Below are 21,820 nucleotides of genomic sequence, written 5' to 3'. Positions count from 1 at the left end.
GGAATAGTGGGAGGAACCAGCTGGGGAACCGCCAAGAGAAGAAGGCTCAGAGCATGGGGAGCGGTGCTGGGACAATGTTGAGTGGTCAGAGGGAAAAGACTGGGAAGAGGAGGTGTCACTGAAGGGGTAACAGGGCTTAGTGAGCTGGGAGAGTGTGTGGCAGGGAGAAGTCCAGAATCAGAGGGTGAAGCTGAAGCAGGGGAGGGAGGGGAGGGAAGCCAAGAGGCAGAGAGGAGTCAGGCTGGAGAAGGTGTCTCCTCCTGCTGCTGCAACAAGCTCCCCTCTCTGCTGGTCTCCCAGAACCAGAAGAGGCATGAAGTAGAAGGAGCAAAGACAGGAGGCACACAGGCACAGTCTTTGATTGCTTGGGGGAAAACCAGAAGAGGAGGAGACAAAGACAGCTGTGGGGAGGTGAGGACCTTTCGTCTTGGTAACTGATCCATGCAGCAAGACCTAGTGGGGATGAGTTCCTGCGCTCATTAGGCCTGACATTCTGCCAAATCTGTGCAGATCCTGTTCTTGTTAATAAAGGGTTAACTCCAACGTGTACAGTGCGATTTACTGCTGGCGTACTCCTGTCAACAGACTATTATCTGGGCCTAAAGATTGGAGCAGTCGTTTCTGATCTTATGCCATTTCCATTGGTCATCTGTTTAAGCTCAATTTAAAGCACAATTTAAAGCATTATTACTATTACTATTTAAGCATATTAGTTATTTTTTACTTATAAGTCTCCAAGTGACTTGCATTGGAAAACATATACATAAAAACATTATGCCACAGAAAAGAAGAGAAATTCATATAAACATTAGCAGTCAATATAAAATATTAAAACATGATGATACTCCACCGAAGAGAAATAGAAAATTTTGGTACCACCCTAGCAATGAAATGACCTGCAACCCTCCCTAGCCCAGAATAATAAGACACATCTACATGCCAATTTTGTTTAAATGGCAATCCATGCCAGCAGTGTCATTTGGGTTGATTTCCCTTAAAAACTCAACTTTTCTGTCCGGATTTTCACTGTTTGAAATATGGCAACTCCAGTCTGGCAGCTCGACTGTCCTTGCTGAGAGAGCAACCAAAATGCAGAGCAGGGAGAGATGGCAAAGGTTTACCTACTCTGCTGTTGTCCTGGCTTCTGCTTCTCCCATGTAGCTGTTGTGTATAAATGGCCTCTCGAAATTCATCACCACTGTGTGTGGACAAAGGAACTGGGAGGACTAATTTCTTAAATTCCTCCAGGGGGAACAGAAATTTCTTTTTCCCCGCTCCCAAAGTTTGTTTTAGGTGTTTTGGTGGCATGTCAGGGCAAAGGGCAGAAGCTGTCAGGCCACCATTTTACATCCTTCACAATGCTCTGGATGTTGTGTGTCATTATGGGGTGCTGTTGCTTCTTTGGGTCAGGGAACAGCATCCACTATGATTAGATGGTAGACTATATTCAGCTGTAATTTTGCAGCATGGTCTTCTCTTTCTGGGGAGGGGGACATAGTGAGAAAAATAAAAACATCTCAGGCCACACACCCCTTGAAAAATGTCCTTGAGAAATTTGGGCTCAAGCTTAGCATAATGTGTTTGATACAAGCTTGCAGCATCAGTGTTACTCACACTGGGGGATGCTTTGGGAGTTGTAAGAGGCAGCTCACAGGAAACGAGTCCACTGTCAAAGCTGTCCATCTATTCCAGCTTAACCCGGTTTTCTGCTACCTGTCCCTGTTTGACTTCTGAGGATGCTTTTTGAAAATGCTGATGAAGTATACACATGTGCACTAGAGTCTTGTAAGCCTTGTCTCCTCTCCTGAGCCTCTTGAAATCAAATGTTTGGGCAGGACAAGGATGCATCTATTGTAAGATGCCCAGAGTGGCTGGGGAAACCCAGACAGATGGGCAGGGTATAAATAATAAAATTGTTGTTGTGGTTGTTTAAATTGTGGTGGGGAATTTTTTTTTACCCAAGGGCCACATTCCCTCTTGGGCAACCTTCTGAAGACCATAGTGAGGCCTGTAGGGCTGCATTTGTCCCCTCAGCCAGTGAGTTGCCAGCCCTGATTTAGATGCAGGCAGATGAAGGGCTGTTATGAGAACCCTCAGCTGCTGAAGTGGCTTGCAGAGAGTTCCTCTGCTGTTTCTGTTGGAAGTTTGGGTGTGATCCAGCATGCAGAAAAGGGTCTGCGTGGTGCTTAAGCAGAGTAAGGGGCCTCCAGATTCACAGGCTAACCCTGTACCTTTAATTGGTATGCTAACCTCTCTCTGCCCTTTGAAATTTAGACTGATAATGTGTTGGCTTATATCCTTTTTACAACTGCCTCCTTCTCTTGGATGTATTTTCTGAGAACAAAGGGGCAAGCATGGCTTCTTTGTTTCTCCAGCTACTTAGCTAGCTAGGACTATAGAACTATTTCTCATCAAGAATGCACTTCCCTTAATAAACACAAAAATTCTTATTTGGAGCCAGGCCTGGGCTAGTCTTCTTACCTTCCTAGCTAGGTATGGTAATTTCACTGACAAGGCCGTGCTTCTAGGTCCAACAGTTTCCATGTTGGCAGGAATGCAACAAGTAATTGTTCTTTATATCAGGCAGCAGTGTTGCATCCTTTTTTGTTGCCTGGGGCACATGCCCCAAGCAGGGCATGGAGGGTCAACAGAACCCACCACGCCAGGCCAGCCCTTGCCACCAACACCATGGGGTGCATGTGCCCGTTCAGCTCTGCCCACCAGAACCAAGTGGGGCTGTGCTGTGTCACTGCCCATCCATGCAGGGAGAAGCCTGGCTGGCTGACATGGCCCTTGGCAGGCAATCCTCCCCCCTGATGCTGGCTGGGCAGCTATTCAGCCAGGCTCAAAGGCCCACAGAGACTGGCAGCAGGCAGGGTGGAACAGGGATCCCTGTTGGGGGCACCTGGCTTGTGCCTAATAATAATAATAATAATAATAATAATAATAATAATAATAATTTATTATTTATACCCCTCCCATATGGCTGGGTTTCTCCAGCCAACAAAATATTTAAAATACAATAAAAACCAGGCATTAAAAACTTCCCTAAACACGGCTTGGGCTACAGCCCCCCTGCTCCACCCACTATACCCCTGATATCAGGGGTAGCCAACCTGGTGCTTTCCAGATGTTGATGGGAGCTGGAGTCCAACAACATCTGGAGAGTCCCACATTAGCCACTTGCCTTTCATCCCAGCCCACTTCTCCTATTCCTTCCCCCTTTCAGATGCCTCATGATTTCAGGCGGATGTCTGAAATGGATCCATCAGACCCAGAGTCCTCAAAATCCAGCCCCAAGATCTGGTGCTACCAGAATTTGCATCTGAGTCTGGCCCTCTTGTGACTGCTGCCTTTGACATGCATAACATCCTTGCTTCTTCCTTCTCATCCTCCAGGGCAGCGACAATGAATCGGTGGATAAGAACAAATGCTGTACGCTCTGTAACATGTCCTTTACTTCAGCCGTCGTGGCTGAGTCACACTATCAAGGGAAAATTCATGCCAAAAGATTAAAACTGTTGCTAGGAGAGCAGCCAACGTTAAAGGCCACAGGTAGGTCCAAATACATTGACGATAAAGGCTTTCCTTTTCCCCCTTTTCTTTTTAAGGAGTGGAATACTCTGTCTTTTTGGATCCATGCATCAGTTTCCTGTTAAGCAGAGGTGAGGGTGGCACTTTGACTGGCCTTGTGGATTCGGGATAGCAGACAAGAAGCACAGAAAGAAAGTTGAAGGAAAGCAGCTATTCATTGCTCGCTTTGCTGTGGCAATCTTAGAAACACCCATCCACACAGGCTCATGAGGACCCCCTTTATTCCTGTAGATGCCACTCAAAAAGTGTCTCTGTTTCCCTATTTTCTGAACACTTGCTTGTAAGATGGAAGCTGTTGCTGTACCCTCTGGCCATGTATAACCAATTTTGGAACTGCCTTTAATTGACATCTCAACAAAGACGTTTATTTCTCCTTCCAGCACTCATACAGAATATCATTTTGCTCCTTGCTGCTGGTGGAGAATTTAGTCTTTCTTCCTCCTTTTTTAAAAGTGGGAGGAAGATGGGTTGGTTTCTTGCATTTTGCCATATTTGCATGCTCCCACTGTGCCTTCAGTAATGCGGACCCTCTTAACTCTCACATTTAGAAAAGTCAAATGTCAGCGATTGTTTGCAAACCTTTCCTCCCCTCTCTCAGAGTATTAGAACTCACAGTCACCCAGGGAAGCTGAAGTGAGAATTGAAGCTACAGGGAATCAGGCAGAGGGCCTTCTTGGCACCCTCCCTGTTGAACACCCTCCCTTCAGAGGTCAAGGAGATAAACAACCTTTAGAAGACATCTGAATTCAACCCTATATAGCAAATTTTAAACGTTTAACGTTTTGTTCTGTTTTTGCATATTCTGTAAGCCCCCCAGAGTGGCTGGGGCAACCCAGTCAGATGGGTGTGGTACAAATAAAACAACAACAACAATGCAAGAATGCAAACAATTTGCAACAATGCAAATACAATACAAATACTAACAGAACCCACCTAAATCTACCTATGCCTGGCTTAGGCACAGCACAGCCACTGGGAAGTACATAATTCTTCCGCTTTCATCAAATATAAATTCTGAGGTTACTACTACCAGCTTTGGCAATGGCTGCTAGCTTAGTTCCCTGCAGGGCAGAAGCAAGATGATAAACAAAGAGTTGTCTGCCCAGAAGAGCAAAACTTTTAGCTTTATGGCCCAAGACATAGTGAAACAACTTCTCTCTTATGCTATCTGGTGATAAACGTCTGCAGATTTACAGAGATGTGGCAATGTTTTATTTATTTACAAGATGACACACACACACACACACACACACACACACAGCCACAACTAATAATCAGATATGCTAGCAAGGGGAGAGGAGAGAAGAGGGTCATTCCTTTTCTTTAAGATGTGCAGAGTGCAAAGCATTTTTTTCTTTTTAAATGCTATGGTAGCAACTCCTGTGCATGTAAAAGGGAAAACTTGGACCAGATAGAAAGGGGTGAGGAGAGAGCGACTGTAGCACAAATCGCTCTCTGGGATGGAGGAATAGTGGTGTACTGTGGCTTTTTCGCACCCAGGGTCTTCTAACGCTGACGCCACCAGATTCTGAGAGGATGCAACAGGCGCCCTGCGGGGAAGCAAGCTGCGCCAGGGCCAGGCCTTTGGGGCTGGGATGGTGCCTCCTTCTCCTAGAGAGAGAGGAGAGCACGGCTCCACACCAGCCAGCCAGGCTTCCCCTGGTGCAGCTTACCTCTCCATAGGTTGCCTGTTCATGGAGGCACCTGGTTATGCCCTTTTGCACCCTCAGAATAATGTGCCCAGGGCCGACCACCCCACAGCCCCAGTCACGCTATGCCAGTGTGGAGGAATCCTGCAAGAGTCAGACAAAAGAGGGTTCCTTCTTCACAGAACACATAATTAATCTAGGGATGCGGCAATGGCCACTTGTTGAAATAGTTTTGAATTAAGATTAGGCTGTGCACATTTAAATCCCATTACCTCCCCCAAAGAATCTTGGGAGCTATAGTTTTTTAAGGGTGTTGGGAATTGTAGGTCTATGCAGTGGCGTAACGTGGGTTGTCAGCACCCGGGGCAAGGCAAGTAATTTGCGCCTCCTAACCCGTGGATTTGCGCCCCCTATCCCTAACCCCCAGATGTTGCGCCCGGTGCGTCTGGCCCCCCCTACACCCCCACGCTACGCCACTGGGTCTATGGGGACAAACTACAGTTCCCATGATTCTTGGGGGAAAGTCATGTGCTTTAAGTGTGCATTACTGTAAATGTATGGTGTGTACATAGCCTTAGACAACTCCAGAGTGGGGGACAGATGGCATTAGTAACAAGGGCTTTATAGAAACTCCCTGTTCAGAGGCAGCAGATTTCAAGAAGAGTCGCGACTCAGTGGCTTTTTCACATGGGATGGTCCCAGGTTCAATCCCCATCATTTCCAGGTGGGGCTCAGAGGGATTCTGTTTTGAAACACAATGGAGTTGCTGCCAGTTTGTGTAAAGAGTTCTGAGCGGAATGGACCAATGGTCTGACTCTGCATAAGACAGTTTCCTATGTTCCTTTGTTATAATGCACCAACTCATAGGACAAATATAATTTATGATGGTATAACAAAATCATTAAAATACCATAGAATAATAAAATGCAGAAGGTTATTCAAATTCACTCTCTAAAAATGTTTGATGAAACAACAATGTTTTCTGCAGGTGGCGAAATATCCGAATTGTCTGATTTCAGTAGGATGTGACTTTGTACAATTGGCCATGCAAAGGTCAGAGGTTTCCACACCTCACCACCCCAAGTCCAGGCAGGGCAGAGGCACGGCCACAGTTGAGTGGGCCAACCAGGCTAAAATTGCTAAAATGAGAATAATAATAATACTGTGGGAGAGGGGTATTCTTTTTGCTTGTTACTGTCACACATTTTTATGTTTTTATATTGTGAACCACCCTGTGATCCTCAGGTGAAGGGCAAATTCAATTAATTAATTAATAACAGCAACAAGTGTCGGTCCATTAGGAGGGCTTCTCCAGGTGAATTGCAATAATCTGAGTGGTGCCTAATGGACAAGGTGCTTCAGGTGAATTTAATGGTGAGGATTTATGTTCCGAAAGGCAGAATATTGGATCAAATAAATTCATGTGCACGCAATTGTGCAGCAGCCTGGCTCACATTAGTCTCTCCCTCTCTTGGAGTTGGAGAAATCATGCAGATCCTGTCCTCCAGGCCACCACATGCTGGAGGCTATCTGTGTGACAGAGGGGAGGAGGTTCACCATGTTATTTAAGCCCTGCTCCTCCCAGAAGCATGTTTCTACCACAATGCTATTTAAGCATTGCTCTTGGCTTGATGTGTGACCTAGAGTTCAGATCCAAGACAAATAGTAGGATGATTGTATTAATTAGCATTTCCCTCCTCCTTCCTCTCCTCCTCCTTTGTAGATCTACCATAGCAACAACAGTTATGCGACAAATCAACAAGGTCGTTGCTTTGTAGGGAAGTTGAGTACTAAGGAATAAAGTTGGGTAATTGGAAGGGAAGAGCAAATGATGCCATGGAAAAGAAAATGTCCCTATCCTTTCACTGCCAAATGCTCCAAGGATCTCAATTTGCTAATGAGCAATGGTCTCACCAGTAGGGCAGTTCCTTCCTTTTACCCTCACTGCCTCATGGGTTGCAGCTTTAGAACAATAATAATAATTGGAGGAGAGGGGAAGCTTGCCATCCAAAACACTCAGAACCTAAAAAAAAAATTCTTTTGGAAAGAAGAAATTAATATGGCTACAAATGATTTTATAGCAGGGGTGGGGAACCTGGTGCCTTCCAACCATTGTTTGACTCTAATGGTCTGAAATGATATAAGATATAAGATATAATAGAAGTTGAGTTTAAAACACAGACCTTTTTAGCCTATTGCTGAATGTTTGAATGCCTTTTGAGTCCATGGCTCCCTTGACCAACCACATTCTTTCTGCAGCTCCCCTGTGGGAACTGCTTACACTGGGGCTCCATTACAGATTGTTCGTATGTGGGGATTCCTGTACCACCCTGCCCCTTTTGGGCAACATTTTTGGCACACATGTAAAGTGGGAGCGCACATGCTGACAGGAACCCAAGCAAGACCACTGTTCTGCAGGTCCCAGCTGACACACTGCACATGACAGCCCAGCTTGCCTTTTCTGAAATTAGTGTCCTCAATCTCCCCAGGGTGCCATGGTGCACTGGTTCGACAACCAATGGCCTATACAGTGGTACCTCTGGTTACGTACTTAATTCGTTCCGGAGGTCCGTTCTTAACCTGAAACTGTTCTTAACCTGAAGCACCACTTTAACTAATGGGGCCTCCTGCTGCTGCTGCTGCTGCTGCTGCTGCCGCACCAGTGGAGCATGATTTCTGTTCTCATCCTGAAGCAAAGTTCTTAACCCGAGGTACTATTTCTGGGTTAGTGGAGTCTGTAACTTGAAGAGTATGTAACCTGAAGCATATGTAACCCAAGGCACCACTGTAGTTAACAGTCTGCTAATGCTAATGTTAATGTTTGATTTTATTTTGTTGTAAACCGCTTAGACTTTTCATTACAATTAAGTGGTGCATGAATTTTGTTTAATAAAACAAATAAATAGCCCAGTGACATGCAGAGGGTTGCATTTGCCCAACCCCTGACCTAGAGGAAGGATGTATGCCGTTTCCTTGTGAAAAAGTCATGGTTATGCATGTTGGATATGTTTCTGGCAGTGGGGGTTCCTCTGCACTTCCAGACTCAAATGATCAAGGTTCCATCAAGTTTATGTTTTCTCTAGATCTGATCTCATTGAAGTTCAGACAGAATGCCTTCTTTCATGTATCAGATTCAACTTGAAAATGCAACTCTTTGAGCCTTCTTCCAAGCAAGGTGTTTGTTGAGAAACTACATGGCTGTTAGACATTTTGCCTTAAATCAAGTTTGATGGAATCTGGCCAGAGCACGTAGCCATTTGTAATGGTTGTGAGGGGTTACTTGTGCGTAACCTTACTTCAGTTCAGTTAGTTTGCTTGCCCAACCATGCTTAGGGTCGGAGCTCGCCCTCCGCGACCTGTTAGTCACTTGCAGAATCCGAGAGTGGGCGTCTCTTGAACCTCTTCCAGCATAAAAGCTGTTTGACCCCGAGTCTCCTCCTATGTTCTCTGCGCGGAACACGTCTGCGCAAGTAAGGGGAAGGCAGGGGCGTCCCAGCGCTCTCTCCACTAGTTTCGGGGGAAGGGTCTTGGAGCCCTGTCACCAATTCCTCCATCTCCCTCTCTTCTCTATGGGTGTTACGCTGAAATCCTTCCCCCCTGCTCGTCCCCTCTCCGGCATTGCTGGGTAGCCCTGCCTCTGTTTCTTGCTCTGATGGCAGTTCCCTGACATCCACCTCCTCCCCAGGACCCCCTTCACCCCCGGCCTGACCCTGTGACGGGACCTTGTCCCCTTCTTCAGCCGACGACGCCGGGAACCCCCGAAAGGAGCTGCTGTCGTCGTCCGTGGACTCAAACCTCGCTTCCCACCTGCTCCAATTTCTCACGGGTGGGACTTCCCAATCTGACTCCTCCTCTCCTGACGATTCTCCTCCTTCCTCCTGGGAAGCTGGAAAACCCACGAAATCCTCCTCCTCCGCATCGGTGGTGGCAAATTGCTCCTCCCAGAATCTCCCGAGGGGTTTGGGCTTCCTCGGATACCTCTTGTGGAACTCTTCCACCAGATATCCATCATCTATTTCCCCTGCAGGCACCCACGTGTTTTCTGACTCGGGTTCCCCCTCCCAAGCCACTAGGTACTCCACCTGCCGCCCTCGCCAGCGCGAATCCAGGATCTCCATTACCTCGTGGTGGCGTTCCCTCTCTTCCATTAGCTGGTGGGTGAGCCCTTCCCCTCCTGCCTCCCGGACCCTCCGCTCCCCTCTGTACGGTGAGAGCAGCGACCTATGAAATACCGGGTGGATCTTCATGCTGTCTGGCAACTTGAGCCAGAACGCCACCGGGTTCACTTGGTGGGTCACCTCAAATGGTCCCAGCTGTTTTGGCCTCAGTTTCTTACACCCGCCCTTGAAGGGTAAGCCTTGTGTGGATAACCACACCCCGTCCCCCACCCTAATGGTCTCCCCTTCCCGGCGACGTTTGTCTGCTTGTCTCTTGTACACTTCCTTGGCCCTATCCAGGTTCATCTTAAGCTGCTGGTGCAGAGCTTCCATTTCTTCCACAAACTGCTCTGCGGCGCGCACGCTCCACCCTTCCTCCCCTCTCCCAGGAAAAGCCCTGGGGTGCAACCCATAATTAGCCATGAACGGGTTCATCCCCGTGGACACATGCTCAGCGTTGTTATATGCAAACTCCGCTAGTGCTAGCTTCTCTACCCAATCGTTCTGTCTCTCGTTGACGTAGCAGTGTAGATATTGCTGTAAAATGCTGTTCGCCCTCTCTGCTTGCCCGTTGGTCTCCGGGTGTCTCGCCGTCGAGAATCCCACTTCCACCTGCAATAAGCTCATGAGTTTCCTCCAGAACCTCGAGGTAAATTGTTTCCCCCGGTCGGAGATAACCCTCGAAGGAGCCCCATGCAACCTGAAGATGTGATCCACAAACAACCGGGCAGTTTCCTCGGCTGTTACTGCATGTGAGCATGCTATAAAATGGCACATTTTGGTTAGCAGATCTACTACTACCATGACTGCTGTCTTCCCTCTAGATTTGGGTAAATCGGTCATGAAATCGATCGACACCTCCCCCCATGGTCTTCCCGGTGTGGGTAAGGGCTCCAGTAACCCCGCCGGGGCCGCCCTCTCTCCCTTGGCCCGTTGGCAGCGGTCACACCCCCGTACATACTCTCGTACATCTTCCCTCACCCTTGGCCACCAGAATTGCCTAGTAACCAGTAACATGGTTTTGTGTTGCCCAAAGTGCCCCGCTGTTGGGTTGTCATGAAGCTGTCTGAGAACCCTTTCTCGCAGGGCTTCCCCGGGCACATACATTGCTCCCCTGTAATACAGCAGTCCTTCCCTCTCCTCAAAGCCTCCCTGATCTCCCCCAGTTCCCCTGAGTTCCCTGATTCTGGTTTGGGCGAATTCGTTCTGGCGAATCAGCTCGGTTAGTTCTCGTTTCCCAACCAACGCTCCCCCGCAAACCCATCGTTCCTCAGGGAACACGTGTCGAGCTTCCGGCGGTCCTTCTCCTTCCGTATACTTGGGCTTCCGTGAAAGCGCGTCTGCCCTCACGTTCTCTTCCCCCGGCACGTACTTGATCTCAAAGTTGAACTTGGAGAAGTCCTGTGCCCATCGAATCTGTCTCTGGTTGAGCACTCGAGCTGTTCTCCAATATTCCAGGTTCTTATGATCCGTGCAAACCTGAATCTTGTGCTGTGCCCCTATTAGGAGATGTCTCCACTGTCGAAACGCTGCATAAATAGCTAACAGTTCGTGATCATACACCGTGTAGTTATGCTCCAATTTGTTCAGTTTCCGTGAGAAGAAGGTGCACGGCTTCCAGGTGTGTTGGCTCCGTCCCGGCTGTAGCAACACTGCTCCAATAGCTCTGTCTGATGCGTCGGTCTCCAGCCTCATCGGCTTCTGCAGATCCACGTGCAGGAGCAGTTCCTCCGAGGCGAACGCCTTCTTTAGTTTTTCGAAGGACCTTTGGGCACTTTCCGTCCAGACGAACTTCTTCTTGCTACTGAGACAATCCGTGATGGGTGCGGTCAAGTGGGCGAAGTTCTTGATGAACTTCTGGTAGAAGTTGCTGAACCCGAGGAACCTCTGCACATCCTTCCGGGTCTTAGGGGCCTTCCATTCCAGCACTGCCTGCACCTTGCCAGGGTCCATGGCAAGTCCTTTGTCCGACAACTTGTATCCCAGGAATTCCACCTCACTGGCGTGAAATTGGCACTTTTCCAGCTTGACCCACAATTGGTGCTCTAGTAGCCTCTTCAGCACTTCCCTGACGTCCTGGACATGCTGCTTTTCATTGTCCGAATAGATCAGTACGTCGTCCAGAAATGCTACACAGTTTTTGTACAGCAGGGGTCCCAGCACATGGTGCATGAAGCTTTGAAAACAGGCTGAGCCTGATTGTAATCCAAATGGCATGACTAGGTACTCAAAGGCCCCTAGGGGGTTGAACATGGTGGTTTTCCATTCGTCCCCCTTCCTTATTCTAATCAGATTGTATGCTCCCCGGAGGTCCAGCTTGGTGAAGATCTTGCCCTTCCTCACCCTAGTCAGAATATCATCAATTCTGGGCATTGGGAAGGTCACGGGTTCCAATACAAGGTTTAATTTTCGAAAGTCCACTACCAGCCTAAGCTGATCCGTGTTTTTCTTGTCCACAAAAAACACAGGGCTGCCCCCCACTGCCTTAGATTCCCTTATGAACCCCCTCTTAAGGTTTTTGTCAATAAAGTCTCGCAACTCCTGCATCTCTCTGTCCGACATGGCATACAGCTTACCCACCGGTAGCTGCGCCCCAGGGAGCAGGTTGATTTGGCAGTCGAAGGGCCTATGTGGCGGCAGCATGTCCGCTTCCCTCTTGCTGAAGACTTCCTGTAAATCCGCGTACTGTGGCGGCATGTCCGCTCTCTGCTTCAGTGTAGTTGCTGCCACTCTGGCCAACCTCACCCTGGGTTTCTCCCCCCCCCAGACAGTGTTCCAAACAGGGTGCTGACCCGAAGGTGACTGTCCGTTGGTGCCAGGCCACCACTGGATGATGTAGCACTAGCCAGCTCATGCCCAGTATTATCGGGGGTCCCGCCAGTGTGGCCACGTGAAAGGCAATGGTCTCTGTGTGCCTGGATGCACTCATTCTCATAGGTGGGGTTTGATGTGTCACTTCCCCTCCCAGCAGCTCCCTGCCATCTATCGTGGTCACTTGGAGCGGGAAATCAAGTGGCAGCAGGTGGATCTGGTGCTCCAATGCAAACTCCTTACTAAAAAAATTACAGGAGCTGCCTGAGTCCAGCATTGCTTTCACCTTGACTGGATGTCCATTTGGGAGTTCTAGCACCACCTCTATCACTATAGAAACCTTGGGTGGGTCCGGTTGGGGCACTTCTGTTATCTGTTCGCTTGGCTGCTGCGCCCCCCTGTGGGCAGTCAAGCACTGGTGTTTCCCTGCACCTTTTCCTCTGCCCCATCCTGCTCACTTCCAGCGGCTCCCACCATCCCTTGCCAAGCCTTTCTTTGAGGACAGACCCTGGCAAAGTGTCCTGGCCGTTGGCAGAGGAAACACTTCTTGGTGCTTTTCCCAGCCTTTCCCTCCCTTTTGCCTCCTTGGTTGGCGCCAGAAACCTCGCGCACCCGCGCTCCATCGATTTCCATTGGCACTACATCATCGGCAGGCAGCTTAGGCATCTCTGGAATGCGGTAGTCAGAGTGGCGCTCTCCCCTCTCTTCCCGCCTTTCCAAAGCCCTTCCTGGCGAGCGCCTATCGCCAGCACTGCTTTTGTCAGCTGATCCATAGTCTCTGGGCGGGGCGCGCGAGAGAGCTCATCTTTCAAGGTTGGGGACAACCCCTCCTCAAACAGCATCCGTATGGGAGGGCTATCTAGATCCCATTTGAGCCGGTGTATTAGCATCGCAAAGTGGGACCAGTAGTCTCTCACGGAAAGTTCCCCCTGCTTGCATCTCAGCAGTTCCCTTTGGTTCACGCTCTCCCCCAATTGGCTAGAATACATTGCGTCCATTGCCTGAAGAAACTTCCGAACGTCCTTCATGGCGGGGTTCTGCGCGGCCATTAGGGGTCTAACCCATTCCCTCGCGCTGCCCTCAAGGTGCCCCACGATATACGCCACCTGCGCTGCCTCGTCAGCAAAGTCATGCTGCAGCTGCAAGGCGTACTCTATTTCTGTTTGGAATCCATTATATTTCTGGGGCTCCCCCCCAAATTTGTGTACTAGTCCTGGCACCTTCTTTGCGACTGGGGTGGGTCTAACCTGCGCGTCCTGGGTGTGCCTCTCGTCCAGCCACGCCATCAGCAGTGCTACATGCCGTTCCAGCTCCTGGTTCCTCTTTAGTAAGTCCTGCACCCCCGCAGCTGGCTCCGCTGCCCCCGGCGCCTCCAGTCTGGCTCATGTTTCCACTGCTTGCGCACAAGTAACAGCAGTGACTCTCAGATTGCTGTAATGGTTGTGAGGGGTTACTTGTGCGTAACCTTACTTCAGTTCAGTTAGTTTGCTTGCCCAACCATACTTAGCGTCGGAGCTCGCCCTCCGTGACCTGTTAGTCACTTGCAGAATCCGAGAGTGGGCGTCTCTTGAACCTCTTCCAGCATAAAAGCTGTTTGACCCCCGAGTCTCCTCCTATGTTCTCTGCGAGGAACGCGTCTGCACAAGTAAGGGGAAGGCAGGGGCGTCCCAGCGCTCTCTCCACTAGTTTCGGGGGAAGGGTCTTGGAGCCCTGTCACCAATTCTCCATCTCCCTCTCTTCTCTATGGGTGTTATGCTGAAATCCTTCCCCCCTGCTCGTCCCCTCTCTGGCATCGCTGGGTAGCCCTGCCTCCGTTTCTTGCTCTGATGGCAGTTCCCTGACACCATTCATAGTCAGATTTTATTGTAGACTCCATGGGTTTGAGGACCAGGAACTGTTTAGTCTCAGTGAGCTACCTATGATATGCTATGCCACTTTGGGATTGTGGAAGAGGGTACGTCAGGCCCTCAAGTCTCTCCCCAGTCCCACTGCTTCCTAGTCCCACCACCTCTTCCCGAGTCACACCCCTCCCATGTCCTGCTTTTCACCTTCTTTATTTTTTTTTAACATAATTTTTATTGAGTTTTCCATACAGTGGTACCTCAGGTTAAGTACTTAATTCGTTCCGGAGGTCTGTTCTTAACCTGAAACTGTTCTTAATCACCACCTTAGCTAATGGGGCCTCCTCCTGCTGCTGCTGCCGTGCCAGTGGAGCATGATTTCTGTTCTCATCCTGAAGTTCTTAACCCGAGGTACTATTTCTGGGTTAGTGGAGTCTGTAACCTGAAGCGTATGTAACCTGAAGCGTATGTAACCCAAGGTACCACTGTATTTCATTTTAATTCAATACACATATTCACAACATATATTATTTGCTCAAAAAGAGCATTGACCTCCTTCCCTCCCTCTTTTCTGACTTCCCTATGACATTAACATATCTATCACATTTCCATAATCACTTCTTTACTTTATATCAACATTTAAAAATCACTCTCTCATTTGTAAATTAGCATCTTAATTTCACATTACTAAACATTTCATGTTAAAGCTACAAACGTTTTCAGATAAGTACAATTTTCTTTCAAATAATAAATAAATTTGCTCCAGTCCTTTTGAAATCTTTCATCGGATTGATTCCTGATTTTCCCTGTCAACTTCGCCAACTCCACAAATTCTGCCATCTTTATCTGCCAGTCCTCAAGTGTGGGGAGTTCTTGCTGTTTCCATCTTTGGGCCAGGAGGATTCTTGCTGCCGTTGTGGTGTACATGAATAAATTTACATCTTTTTTATTAATTTCTTCACTAATTAGCCCCAGTTAAGAATGCCTCTGGTTGGTTTTTTTACTAAAGTTGTATTTTTAATTCATTGTAAACAGTGTCCCAGAAAACCTTAACTTTGGTGCAGGTCCACCACATATGTAGGAAGTTCCCTTCCTTCACCTTACATTTCCAGCATGATTTATCCTGACACCAATACATTTTAGCAGGCTTACGCGGGGTAATGTACCAACGATACATCATCTTCATTAAGTTCTCTTGGAGAGCCACACATGCAGTAAATTTGATTGTTTTATTCCACATTACTTCCCATCTCTCAAAGTCATTATTATGTCCCAAATTCTGTGCCCATCTTATCACACTCTTTACCTCCTCATCCTTTGTATTCCACTCTAATAGTACCTTGTACATTTTTGACACCATTTTCTTTTTACTACACAACAGTTCTGTCTCAATTTTTGATTTAGTGTTACCAAATCCATTACTTTTATAATCTTTCCTAAAGACATATTGCAATTGGTGGTACTGTAACCAATCAGTTAGCTTCCCTCAACTCTTCAAATGATTTTAATTTTAATTTACCATCGACTTCCACCAATAAATCTCTATATGTCACCCATTCCTCCCCCATATTCTTCTTTTTTACTGCAAATGCCTCCAGTGGTCAAATCCACCAAGGGGTTTTGCATTCTAACAGATTTTTATGCCTATTCCATACCTCATACAAGGATTTTCTGATGATATGGCACAGAAACCCTTTATGTACTTTTACCTTTTCATACCACATGTAAACGTGCCATCCGAACCTGTTATCGAATCCTTCTAGATCTAATACCTCCTCATTGTCCAGTGTCATCTATTCATGCAACCAACTAAAGCAAGATGCCTCGTAATAAATTTTTAAATCTCGTTGTGAGAAGCCACCTCTCTCTTTTACATCTGTCAAAATTTTGTATTTAATCCTAGGCTTCTTCCCCAGCCAGATAAATTTAGAGATTCGTTATCGCCAAATATCAAATTGCTTTGTTCTGCATACGATGGGAATGGTCTGGAATAAAAATAACAATTTTGGGAACATGTTCATTTTAATAGCTGCGATAATTTCATTCTAGTCCAAATTTCTAGGTCTTGCTTTATCTCGTTCCATACCTTTTCATAATTGTCCTTGTAGAGGGTAATGTTTTTGTTGTAAGCCATATGCCCAGGTACTTTACCTTTTTGCGGTCATTAGTCATGTTTTGATTTGTGTCTCTTCTATTTCCTTACTGTCCATATTTTTTGCTAATAATTTTGTTTTGCTCTTATTAAGTTTGAATCCTGCTAGGTGACCTTATTCTTCTATCCTTTTCACTGCTTCAACTGCACTAGTTGTTGGTTGTTCCAACGTCAACACAACATCATCTGCAAATGCTTTATACTTGTACTCTCTATAGCCAATTCCAATGCTCTTTATTTCTTTTGTTTTGTCTATTTTTTTCAGCAGGATTTCTAATGTTGTTATAAATAATAATGGAATAACGGGCACCCCTTTTGATATTTCAATTCTTTCCGTAAGTGTGTTATTGATTATTAATCTGGGATATTGTTCTGAATAGATTTAATTCCATTTATAAATGTTGTTCCCATGTTCATAATTTCTAGATTTTTTTTCATGAAGTGCCAAGACACATTATCAAATGCCTTCTTGGCATCCAAGAACATATCCCTTCTGCCATCCAAAAATTCAATTATATCAATAATGATTCTAACATTATCTTTCAGTTGTCAACCAGGCACAAAGCTGGCTTGGTTTTTCCCAATTCTCTCTCCTAATATTTGTTTATACCGATTGGCTAGAATACTAGCAAATAATTTATAGTCATTATTTAGGAGAAAGATTGGTCTATAATTTTTGACTTGAGTCGGGTCTCTGTCAGGTTTAGGAAGCAGGGTGATATGGGCTTCTCTCCAGGTCTCCAGAATTCCGAGCATTTCTTATAGTATTTGGATGTCAATCTGTCTGGGCCTAATGTCTTACCAATTACTGCTTGTTTTATTGCCATTTTAACTTCTTCTATTGTATTATTATTATTGAGTTGAATTCTCTCCTAGCTTGATATTCTCTTCAATTTGTTCTGTTCCAAATATTCTTCTATTTTACCTTCATCTTCCTTTCCTTTACTAAATAAGTGTTTATAGTATCCTTGAAAATTCTTCTTAATTTCATCTGGATTTTCAACTGTTTTCCCTTCAACCGTCAATTTCGTTATTGTATTCTGTTTTTGTCTCTTCCTAAGTTGCCAGGCGAGTAATTTTCCTATCTTATTCACAGATTCAAAATTTCTTTGCTTTAAAATTTAAAATTTTAATTTTCCATTCTATTTCTTGATTTATTAATATCAAAAATTGTGTTTGTAACTTTTTTATATCAGTTTTAGCTTGATTGTCTTTGGAGTTGTTTACTATTTTTTTTCATTACTTATTATGTGTTTTAATATCTTTTCCTTTTTACTCTCTCTTGATCTTTTTTGAATTGCGTTCTGCTGTATCCAAAATCCTCTTATTACCGCCTTTGATGCATCCCATACAATATTAATGTCCACTCCTGTAATGGTTCTAGGGGTTCCTCGTCTATCAAATCATTATTTTGTACCAAACTGAAAAATGTTTTAGGCAGCTTCCCTTGATTTGTTATCCTTTTCTTTTCTGTTCTGTCCGTTTCTAGGGAAACCACCCCATTAACTTCCGGGAATTTACTTTCCCACAGCTAGCCATATCACATGATGCCAACAAGCTGGCTGTCTGCGGCTGCGATGTTCTCATATTGTAACATTTCATGGCATTTCAGAAATCTTTTTGGTGTTTCCTTGTAAATGAATTTTTCATCTATGTGTAACCTTTTTTCTCGATTTGTTCTTAAAATCAAATCTTTCATTTCTCTCGAGTTCAAATATACAAGGCAGTCACCAGGCAGTTTTTTACCTCTTTCTGTCTTCTATTTAATCCTAAAAGCCTTATCTATTGTTTTTCCAACTTGGTCTTCCTCTAGTTCTAGCCAATTTGCAATTTCCTTTATCAGTCTTTCCTTTATAGTCTCTCCTTCCTGCTCTATTACTCCTCTGAAGTGGAGATTTAATTCCTTCATTTCCATAAAGGCAAGAGCATCCATAGTTTCTTCATGCATTTTAGGTAGATCAGCAATTTCTGGTTTTATTCCCCCCCTTTTTATTTTCTCTAACTTCTTTCTGTGTCTTTTTTACAGTCTCTTCTAGGGTTTGTGTTTTTGTCCTGACCTCTCCTAATTGGCCTCTTAGTTCTGCCACCGATTTATCATTTCCCCCCTCCATTTTATCAAATTTGTTATCTAGATTTTTTTCAGTATTGTCAGGGAACTGCCATCGGAGCCAGAGTCGGAGGGAAGGCTCCAGAGGGATGCCAGAGAGGGTCCCAGTAGGGAGAGAGGCAGCCCATCTGTTGGGGAAGGAAATCAGCGTAGCACCAGTGGAGAAGGGGGGCAGATGGGGAAATCGGTGAGGGGGTTCCAGGACTCCTCGCCGGAGACCAGCGGGGAGAGCACGGGTCTTCCGCTGCCCACACCCTCCCTGCGCAGAAGACTTCCACGCAGGGAGAGTAGGAGGAGACTCGGCGTCAAATAACTTCTTTGCTGGAAGAAGTTCAAGAAACACCCACTGACGGATTCTGCCAGGGATTGAGACAGCCACGGATGGGTGGCTGTCCAGACAGAAAGGGTTCACCCAGGTAACCCAGCCAGGTGTGGTGACAACTTACGCACGAGCAGCCCCTAGAACCATTACAGCAATCCGTCAGTCACTGACGTTGCTTGTGCGGAGCCCCAGAGAGGCAGCACGATGAGCCGAACAGGGACAGCCAGAGAGCCGGAGCAACCAGCTGCGATGCCGAGTCTGGTAGAGAGAAATCGAGACTTGGAACAGCATGTAGCTATCCTGATGGCGCGGCTGGATGAAAGACGGGCTCAGGATGCACAGGTCAGACCCACCCCCATCACAAGGAAAGTACTGGGGCTAGTACACAATGTATTCCAGCGATGTATTCCAGCGAAGTGGAGCAAAGTGCGACTCGGCGGGAACTGATGGGGTGCTGGCAAGCCAGCCAGTCCCTTAGAGACTACTGGTTGCGCTTTGCGATGTTGATCCACTGGCTCGGGTGGGATCTGGACTCTGAACCGATACAAATGTTGTTTGAGGAGGGTTTCTCCCCAACGGTGAAAGACGAGTTGTTCCACGCGCCCCGCCCACAGTCGATGGATGAGCTGACCAAAGCTGTGCTTGCGATTGGAGTACGGCAGGAAGCGCGGGCTCAGGAGAAACGCGAAGTGAGAGGGGAACGTTGCCATGACTACCGCATTCCTGAGATACCGAGACAGCTTTCCCAGGCGGCTGAGCCAATGGAAATTGATGGCGCACGCACGTGCGAGGTTTCAAACTCCAGTGAAGGTCGCAAGAGGGAGGGGAAGGATTGGAAAACTACCAAGAAGTGTTTCTTCTGCCAGCGGCCAGGACATTTTGCTAAGGTCTGCCCTCAAAGAAAAGCCTGGCAAGGAATGGTGGGGGCTGCTGGCTGTGAGGAGAAGGGGGAGGAAGGGCAGGCGCAGGGAAATGACAACGCCTGGCTGCCAACCAGCAGGGGCAGCAGCCAGGCCAGCAACCAATAGAAGTGCCCCAGCCTGACCCTCCCAAGGCAGCTATAGCCATAGAAGTGGTGCTAGAATTCCCGAATGGGCACCCAGTCAAGGTTAAGGGGCTGCTGGATTAAGGGACTTCGCTCTGGAGCACCAACTCCACCTGCTGCCCCTGGATTTTCCCTTGCAAGTGACCACCATCGATGGCAGGGAACTTCTGGGGGGGGGAGTGACACACCAGACCCCGCCAATGCAAATGAGGGTTTCCAGGCACACGGAGACCATCGCTTTTCACGTGGCCACACTGGCAGGACCCCCAGTAATACTGGGAATGAGCTGGCTGGCACTGCATGATCCAGTAGTGTCATGGCATCAGCGGTCAGTCACCTTTGGGTCAGCTTACTGCTTGAAACACTGTCTGGGGGAGAACCCAAGAATGACGGTGGCCAGGGTGGCTGGGCTTGCCGTGGAACTAAAAGGGGAGGTGCCACCACAATATGCTGACCTGAAGGAAGTCTTCAGCAAGAAGGAGGCAGATAGACTACCCCCCATAGGCCCTTTGACTGCCAAATCAACTTACTCCCAGGGGCTCAGCTGCCGGTGGGTAAGCTGTATGCCATGTCTGACCGGGAGATGCATGAGTTGCGGCAATTTATTGACAAGAACCTGAAGAGGGGTTTCATAAGGGAATCAAAGGTGGTGGGGGGCAGTCTGGTGTTCTTTGTGAACAAAAAGGAGACTAATCAGCCCAGATAAATCTGGTGTCAGAACCCGTGACCTTCCCAATGCCCAGGATTGACTACATTTTAACACGGGTGAGGCAGGGGAAAATTTTTACCAAGCTGGACCTCAGGGGAGCATACAATTTGATTAGGATAAGGGAGGGGGACGAATGGAAAACTACCATGTTCACCCCCCTAGGGGCTTTTGAGTACTTAGTCATGCCATTTGGATTACAATCAGGCTCCGCCTGCTTTCAAGCTTTCATGCACCACGTGTGGGGGCCCCTGCTGTACAAGAATTGTGTAGCCTTTTTGGATGACGTGTTAATCTATTCGGACAATGAGAAGCAACATGTCAGAGACGTCAGGGAAGTACTACAGAGATTGCAGAAGCACCAGTTGTGGGTCAAGCTGGAAAAATGCCAATTTCACGCCAGAGAAGTCGAGTTTCTGGGGTACAAGTTGTCAAACAAGGGCCTAGCTATGGACCCAAGCAAGGTGAAGGCAGTGCTGGAATGGAAGGCCCCCAAAACCCAGAAGGATGTGCAGAGGTTCCTAGGGTTCAGCAACTTCTACAGGAAGTTCATAAAGAACTTCGCTCACTTAACCGCGCCCATCACAGATTGTCTCAGTAGCAAAAAGTTTGCGTGGACAGAAAGTGCCCAGCATTCCTTTGAAAGACTGGAGAAGGCGTTTGCTTCGGAGGAGCAGCTCCTGCACGTTGATCTGGAGAAGCCCATGAAACTGGAGACGGAGGCGTCCGACCGAGCCGTTGGAGCGGTCCTTTTGCAGCCAGGGGCCAAGCAGAGCTGGAGGCAGTGTGCCTTTTTCTCAAGGAAGCTGAACAAGTCGGAGCAAAACTAGACCGTGTATGACCACGAACTGCTTGCGATTTATGCAGCCTTTCGGTGATGGAGACATCTGTTGATAGGGGCGTGGCACAAGATCCAGGTCTGTACTGACCACAAGAATACTGGAGGACCGTGTGAGTACTCAACCAGAGACAGATTCGATGGGCTCAGGAGTTCTCCATGTTTTCCTTCGAGATACGATACGTGCCGGGAGAGGAAAACGTAAGAGCAGATGCTCTCTCCAGGAAGCCGGAGTACATGGAAGGAGAGGGACCGCCGGAGGTCCGACACATGTTTCCCGAGGACCGATGGGTGTGTGGGGGAGCGTTGTTTGGGAAACGAGAACTGACCGGGCTTACTAGAGACAACGCATTCGCTCAAGCGAAAATCAGAGAACTCCGAGATGGAAGGGAAGACCAGAGAGGGTTTGAGGAAAAAGAAGGGCTACTGTACTATAAGGGGGCTCTGTATGTACCGGGGGAGACCTTGAGGGGGAAGGTACTCAAACAACTCCACGACAACCCAACAGCTGGGCACTTTGGACAACACAAGACCATGATCAATCAAAATGTTTATTCGGCTTTACGCCCATCATGAAACACAACACAACAAAACAAAT

The 21,820-nt window shown here is 47.3% G+C and overlaps 2 protein-coding genes across 6 annotated transcripts in view; both read left to right on the top strand.

Annotated features, from left to right (window-relative positions):
- The window catches only part of ZMAT4 (zinc finger matrin-type 4), a 296,262-nt gene that overhangs the window by 167,419 nt on the left and 107,023 nt on the right, over positions 1 to 21,820 (top strand). For all 5 annotated transcript variants that reach the window (XM_083753412.1, XM_083753413.1, XM_083753411.1 and 2 more), the window contains one exon: positions 3,399 to 3,555. In XM_083753412.1, the coding sequence (XP_083609538.1) occupies positions 3,399 to 3,555 (157 nt within the window). The remainder of the gene's footprint in view (positions 1 to 3,398; positions 3,556 to 21,820) is intronic.
- NKX6-3 (NK6 homeobox 3) overlaps positions 1 to 21,820 on the top strand; it is a 641,500-nt gene that overhangs the window by 561,998 nt on the left and 57,682 nt on the right. The gene's annotated exons all lie outside the window — the stretch shown is intronic.

Source organism: Podarcis gaigeae (genome assembly GCF_964106915.1).
Source record: "Podarcis gaigeae genome assembly, chromosome: 8".
In the NCBI taxonomy this organism is placed as follows: Eukaryota; Metazoa; Chordata; class Lepidosauria; order Squamata; family Lacertidae; genus Podarcis; species Podarcis gaigeae.
The sequence above is the reverse complement of the archived record's forward strand: the minus strand, read 5'-3'. Positions and strand labels throughout refer to the sequence as shown.